The 7,214-nt window shown below is 41.7% G+C and overlaps 1 protein-coding gene and 1 long non-coding RNA gene across 3 annotated transcripts in view; one reads left to right on the forward strand and one right to left on the reverse strand.

Moving 5' to 3' along the window:
- The window catches only part of TIMM23B (translocase of inner mitochondrial membrane 23 homolog B), a 29,329-nt gene extending 23,112 nt beyond the window's left edge, over positions 1 to 6,217 (forward strand). For both annotated transcript variants that reach the window (XM_032266865.1, XM_032266866.1), the window contains one exon: positions 5,672 to 6,217. In XM_032266865.1, the coding sequence (XP_032122756.1) occupies positions 5,672 to 5,787 (116 nt within the window). In that variant the 3' untranslated portion in view covers positions 5,788 to 6,217. The remainder of the gene's footprint in view (positions 1 to 5,671) is intronic.
- Positions 90 to 4,770, reverse strand: LOC116542113. Its single transcript, XR_004265071.1, has 3 exons — positions 3,624 to 4,770; positions 2,541 to 2,545; positions 90 to 115 (listed from the first exon to the last, which is right to left on the reverse strand). It is a non-coding gene; the product is annotated as an uncharacterized LOC116542113 (long non-coding RNA).
- Positions 6,218 to 7,214: the final 997 nt, after the last annotated feature.

Below are 7,214 nucleotides of genomic sequence, written 5' to 3' on the forward strand. Positions count from 1 at the left end.
TCATGTCTGTAATCCCAGCACTCGGGGGGTGGGGGCGCCGGTGTGGGCGGGTTGTTTGAGTCCAGGAGTGCAAGAGCAGTTTGGTGAAACTGTCTATACAAAAAAATTAGCCGGGCTTGGTGGTAGGCACCTGTAGTCCCAACTACTGGGAAGGCTGAGATGAGAGAATCACCTGAGCCCAGGAGATCAATGCTGCAGTGAGCCTTGATATTGCTACTGCACTCTTTCCCAGTGACAATGAGGCCCTGTATTTAAAAAAAAAAAAAAAAAAAAAAAAAAACCTCTAAGAGGCCAAGGCAGGCAGATGGGCAGATTGCTAGAGCCCAGGAGTTGGAGACTAGCCTGGGCAGCGTGTCTACTAAAAATAAAAAAATTGGCTAAGCATGATTGTACACGCTACTCCAGAGGCTAAGGTGGGAGGATCACTTGAGCTTGGGGAGGTCAAGGCTGCGGTGAGCTGTGATCACGCCACTGCACTCCAGCCTGGTTGACAGGAATGAGACTCTCAAAAAAAGAAAAGAAAAATGTGGTATATGCATAAAATAGAATATTATTTTGCCTTAGAAAAGAAGGAAATTCTGACAGATGGTAAGGCATGGATGAACACTGAGGGCATTATGCTAAATAGGCCATCTACAAAAAAATACTGTGTGATTCTACTAATGTGAGGTACTTAGAATAGTCATATTTATACAGATAAAAAGTTGGAAGATGGCTGGGATGGGGTGTAGTTATCATTAAATTGGCAAAGAGTTTCAGTTTTGCAAGATCAGGAGTCCTCTGAAGATAAATGTTGGTACACGGAGCACGGTGGCTCACACCTGTAATTTCAACATTTTGGGAGGCTGAGGTGGAGGATTGCTTGAGTCCAGGAGTTCAAGACCAGCCTAGGTAACATAGGGAGACCTCATCTCTACAAAAAATTTAAAAATCAGCTTGGCATGGTGGCACATACTTGTAGTCCTAGCTACTTGGGAGGCTGTTGTGGGAGCATCACTTGAGTTCAGAAGGTTGAGGCTGCAGTGAGCCTTCATCACACCACTGCACTCCAGCCTGGGTGACAGAACGAAACCCTGTCTCAAGAGAAAAAATAAAAGTAGATGTTGGTGATAGTAGCACAGCAGTCTGAATGTACTTAATGCCACTGAAATGCACACTTAAAAATGGTCAAGGTGGTAAATTTTACGTTAAATGTATTGTACCAGAATTCTTAAAAAAATAAATTTTTTAAAAAATTTTAAGACAGCTAAACAGTCCCCAACAATGGTATTTAGTAGTCATGTTAGTATGTAGATAAGGCTGTTCCTCTAGAGCAGGAGCCACCAACTCCTGCTGGCCAGCCGCCTGTTTATTTGCTGTCTAAAGGCTAAGAATGTGTTTTAACGTTTTTTTGTGTTGTTTTTTGAGACAGAGTCTCTCTCTGTCATCCAGAATGGAGTGCAGTGGCGCAATCTCAGCTCACTGCAACCTCTGCTTCCCGGATTCATACGATTCTCCTGCCTCAGCCTACTGAGTAGCTGGGATCACGCCCAGCTAATTTTTGTACTTTTAGTAGAGACGGGATTTCACCATGTTGGTCAGGTTGGTCTCGAATTCCTGACCTCATGATCCACTCGCCTCGGCCTCCCAAAGTGCTGGGATTACAGGCATGAGCCACCACACCCAGCCATGTTTTATATTTTTTAGTTACATTTTAAATGGTTATGTAAGTAGCTACACAGTAAGAGCCTTTGACCCTCAAAGCCTAAAAATATTTACTATCTGGCCCTTTTAAGAAAAATATATGCTAATCTGTGCTCTAAAGTTATTGTCATTTGAATGCATTAGTTCTGCCACTAACCAGCCCTATATCCCACAAACAAGGCACTTAAAGATTCTGGGCCTCATTTCCTCATGTATAGAAGAGGTGGTCCTTGCCTATCACTCCGGAAGAACTATATAAGGATCCAAAATATAGGAGGTGAAACTGAAACACAAGTCATATTTGCTTTCCTTTATAGAGATTGACCGTTGGCCTTATTTGGTTACTCTGTTCAAAGCACGACCTTTGTTTATCAACTTCCTGTGCTTAGTTGGGTAGAGTTGTTTGAGTACAGAAACCCTTAAGTAGAGGCCCTTAAACTTGTAAACAAATCAACCAGTGGGAAACCTTGGGATTAATGGAAGCAAAATTAGAACATGGCTGTTATGTGGTAAAAGGCCACCCTTGAATAAAGATTAAAGTACAAACTGATGTTTAGTGTCTTGTTGCTGGAGATGATTTTTTTCTCTCTAGCTTTTAAGAAGTAACTTCATTGATTTGAACTAAATTTTTGTTTCATTTGACAAGAAAATAGAAAGTAGTAGGGGGTAGTAAATTATTTAATATATTACTGGTATCCCAAATATCTTTTCTTTTTTTTTGAGACAAAAAAAAGCCTGTATTGCCCAGGCTAGAGTGCACTGGTGCCATCTGTGCTCACCACAACCTCCACCTCACAGATTCAAGCAATTATCCTGCTTCAGCCGCCCACATAGCTGGGATTACAGGTGCGTACCACCACGCCTGGCTAATTTTTGTATATTTAATACAGGCAGGGTTTTACCATGTTGGCCAGGCTGGTCTTGAACTCCTGGCCTCAAGTGATCCACCTGCCTTGAACTCCCAAAGTACTGGGATTGCAGGCGTGAGCCACCATGCCAGGCCTTTTCATTTTATTTTTATTTTTCAAGACTGGGCTTGGCTGTATTGCCCAGGCTGAAGTGCAGTGGCAGGATCTTGGCTCACTGCAACCTCCGCCTCCTGGGCTCAAGTAATCCTCTCACCTCAGCCTCCTAAATATCTGGGACTACAGATGTGTACCACCATGTCTAGCTAATTCTTTTTATTTTTTGTAGAGATGGGGTTTCACCATGTTGCCCAGGCTGGTCTTGAACTCCTGCGCTTACGCAGTCTGCCCACCTTGGTCTCCCACAGTGCTGGGATTACAAGTGTGAGACACGAGCCCCCAAATATCTTAAAGCCTTGTAGAGATCCCATTGTCACTATGTTACGCCTAGTGCCTATGCCAAAGAGGATTCCCAGGGAAGCTTGTTATTTGATAGCTGAGAACTAATGTGAGAATCCTTCTACAAGGGCCAAATAGATACCATGTTCTTAGAACACACAAAGTAAAGAACTAGCTAGAAGAAGTGGTTTTGCAGCTCTTTCCAAAGCCATGACCTGACTTCACAGTCCTGTGGATACGTTACTGACTATGGGGTAGTTAGTCTGAAGTTGAATGTGTGGTCATAGGAAATAGTGTCTGCAAAATTGCTGTGTTTTCATTTAGCTGCCCCCCATCATTTTTCAATTGACAAACAGTGGTGAGGGCATCTTGGCTGTTGCTTGGTTTTATATTCAGAATGGGGTTTTGAGTACTGCATTTTGGCTACCTGCTTGGAAAAATCCTTATTTCACTCAGAATTAGGTCTAATAACTGAGCCATAGCAATGCTGTTGTAGATGCCTTTAGCATTTATTCTCCTGTGCCTCATAGTTTATTTTTTCCACATTAGGAATTTGGTCTAATTATAGTTCATTTTCAGCTCTGCAGCTTTTTATTGACTTACTAGGCAGAGACATGAGGTTGATCCTTAATAAACTGAGCAGATTATTTTAACTTGAGTGTGCATTGCTTTCTAATCATTATAATTTTTCAACCACATTGAATACAGTTGGAAGTTTAAACTGCTATGCCTACGGTCTGAATGTGGCAAGTTCACAAAGAGATGATGTGAACTTGAAGGAGATATCTCGTATTATACTTTTAGAGGGGTTTTTCTGGGTTTTAAAAAAATGTTTTTGGTCTCCCTACACGTTTGACAGCTGTTTATAGATAATGTCTGTAATTTCTGTTTGAGAGAGATAATTATGACATTTAGCATTGGAGTGTAAGCAGGTCAGGTATCAGAAGTCTTCAGACTGGAGAGATTCCTGGAGGGGGAGTGGCCCTTTAATCCATCAGCTGAAGCCATCTGGTAGGACACTCGTTGCGGAAGTGGTTAGTTCTGAAGTATTCTAACTCAGCAACATCACTGAATGTCACAGAATTGACAGGCACGGACCTAATGGGCCTCTAGACACCCCCACATGTCCGTTCTACCTTTGTCTCCCTAACATATGACTTGGAACAAATACATTGTAGGTACAGAGATGGCTACCTGCAGTTTATGATCCCTACTCATGGAGCTGCATGAGGACATCACATTTTTTTAAAAAGCCTCCTTGGGCACCCCCATTCCTGAGGAGTTTCTTCGCTTCGTTTCCCTCTGCCACATAACGTTTATAAGACTTGACATTTTAAAACCATAAGCAGTTAGGCCATTTTCTATTTTTAGATATCTGTTTGTAGCTTCTTCTTATTTAGACTTGGGGACGGTTTTTAAGTAACTGATTGAAACACTTTTGTTTCTCCATTGCAAGTGAAATCCCTGTTGCTAATCTTTGCCACATATAAAATTGTTCACTTATTTTCAAGCAGGTAGTTCAATGTCTAATTCTTGAATTCTTTTCAACTAGTGTGATGCTAGGTGTCCCTCACTACTTATTGTGGAAGATGGATGCATCAGTGCAGGAATGGGGCGGCGGGGGGGACGGGGCACTAGCACCTAACTCAAAGTGTGATTATAGCCTTTTTTGTTTTGTTTTGTTTTTTGAGACAGGGTCTCACTCGGTCACCCAGGCTGGAGTGCAGTGGCATGATCTCAGTTCACTGCAGCCTCGACTTCTGGGCTCAAGCAGTCCTCCTTACCTCAGCCTCCCAAGTAGCTGAAACCATAGGTGCATGCTACCCCACCGAGCTAATTTTTCTGTTTTTTGCAGAGACAGGGTTTTGCCTAGGTTGTTCTCAAACTCCTGAGCTCAAGCCTGCCTCAGCCTCCCTAAGTGCTGGGATTACAGGTATGAGCCACCACACCTGGCCATCACTACTTCTTGAATCTTCAAGGTTAATATTTGGAGGACCCATCCAGAGTCCAAAGGTTGTTAATACTGTTTCCAAATAGGGTGTCACCTTGTTTACATTATAACCTTAAATCCATTGACAGTGCTAGTGGAGTTCTAAATCATATTACCAGCAGGAAATGATTTTTTCTAGTTGGAACTCCAGTAATAAACTGCCATAGGAACAAGTTTGTGAATCTGGAAACGTCAGACCATATGTATTATGCAAGTGGTTTGGGGAATTATCGCCTGGACTGAAGTCTTGGTTTCCTGTATTAATTTAAAAACTTGGATCTCCTTTTTGAGATGGAATATTAATTTATTTAAAAAATGGTCTCTCCCAGCCTGACCAACATGGTAAAACGCTAGTTAATACAAAAGTTAGCCGGGCATGGTGGCACACGCCTGTAATCCCAGTTACTCCGGAGGCTGATGCAGGAGAATCGCTTGAACCCGGGAGGTGGAGGTTGCAGTGAGCCAAGATGGCACCACTGCACTCCAGCCTGGATGACAGAGTGAGACTTGGTCTCAAAAAATAAAAAAGGTCTCTCTTTACTTCACAGTACTTTTTTTTTTTTTTTTTTTTTAGACGGACTTTCACATGTCTCCCTTGTCAGCCCATTTCACAGTACTTTTTATTTAACCCTTCCATGCTAGGGTACTATGCAGTATACAGCTGTTTGATTTTCCTTTTGTCTTCCTTTCCCAGGTGGTCTTCGGGGGATAGCACGAGGTGGTCTGACAGGACTAACACTTACCAGCCTTTATGCACTATATAATAACTGGGAGCACATGAAAGGCTCCTTGCTCCAACAGTCACTCTGAAGATTTTGCCAACTCATGAATGGAGGACGCTTCAGTAGACATCTAGACCATTTTATAAGTCAGACTGGAGTTAGTTATTCTCTCTTCTACCCTATAACTAGTTTGAAAAATTAGAGATTTTGATTTGCTGTGATGAAAATCCTGGATGGTTGACTAAGACTGGCACTTGTTCCAGCTATTAGTGAGTTGAAGCCAAAGCCCTTTGGTGACTCACTGAGCAACGTGGTTCTCTTCTCCTTTGGAGAAGATCTTGCACGTATCTATTCTTCTCCCCAATGAACTAGAAAACCACTTACTCCCAGAATTCTGTTCGTGCTTGTCAGTACTGTATCACCAAGTCTGTTCATTTAATGATCCAAAACTGTAATGCTGCACTGTATTCCAAATAAAGGGTAAAAACAGAACCAAAGTTACAACTTCAACACACAAATATAGTGGTTGTCTCCATTTAAAAGTGTCTACCTGGGTATAAAATGAAAAGTCCTCTTGGCATTTTCTGCCCATATTAAGGCAAAACAACATTTTCATGTTTGTGTTGAAATGAGCTACTGTTGGCCAGGTGTGGTAGCTGGCCAATCCCAGCACTTTGGGAGGCCAAGGTGGGCAGATCACCATAGGTCAGGATTTTGAGATCAGCCTGGCCAACATGGTGAAACCCTGGACATGGAAGTGTGTCTGTAACCCCAGCTCCTTGGGCGATAGCTGAATGTAGTCAAGTCTGGAGAATCACTTGAACCCAGGAGGTGGAGGCTGCAGTGAGCTGAGATCATGCCACTGCACTCCAGCCCAGGTGACAGAGCTTAACTCCATCTCAAAAAAGAAAAGAAAATGAGCTACTGGTGGCATTCACCAGTAGAGCTGACACTAAACTGTCTCAAGGTATTTCAGGTCAAACATTAGACTGGCATGCTAGAACAATCTTAACAGTCTTGCATAATTCCATACATATTAACTCCTTACTAGGAATAATTAAGAGCTAGATGTTTTTCAAGGAAGCTTTAGGAAAGCTAACGGTCATGAGGCCAAATTGTTTTAATTTCTGAGTTTTCTCATTAGTATGAAGTTAATCATGTATTACTGCACTACAGGTTATACACGTAAATATTACTGTATTAAACACCTGGTGGCTATATGATTGGAGAAAGTAAACTAGGGCCTTTTTGGATGCATCTAGTATGAGGAATACAGTAGAAAGGCAGAGTTCTAGCTGAAGTCCCATAGGTTTTTTTTTTTTTTTAATGTGAATAGTTTTCATAAAAGACTGAAAATAGAAGTTAATATTCCTGTTTGCTAATTTAAGATTTCATAAAATACACTGATGTTATTTTTATGTTCAAGCTCTTTCTCAGATGTATTCCTAACCAAGTTACTGCATTTACATAACACCACATTTTGTGAAGATAGTTTTACAAATAACATGCAACAAC

This window comes from Sapajus apella, unplaced genomic scaffold (genome assembly GCF_009761245.1).
Source record: "Sapajus apella isolate SASKATOON/1434 unplaced genomic scaffold, GSC_monkey_1.0 scaffold161, whole genome shotgun sequence".
Lineage (NCBI taxonomy): Eukaryota > Metazoa > Chordata > Mammalia > Primates > Cebidae > Sapajus > Sapajus apella.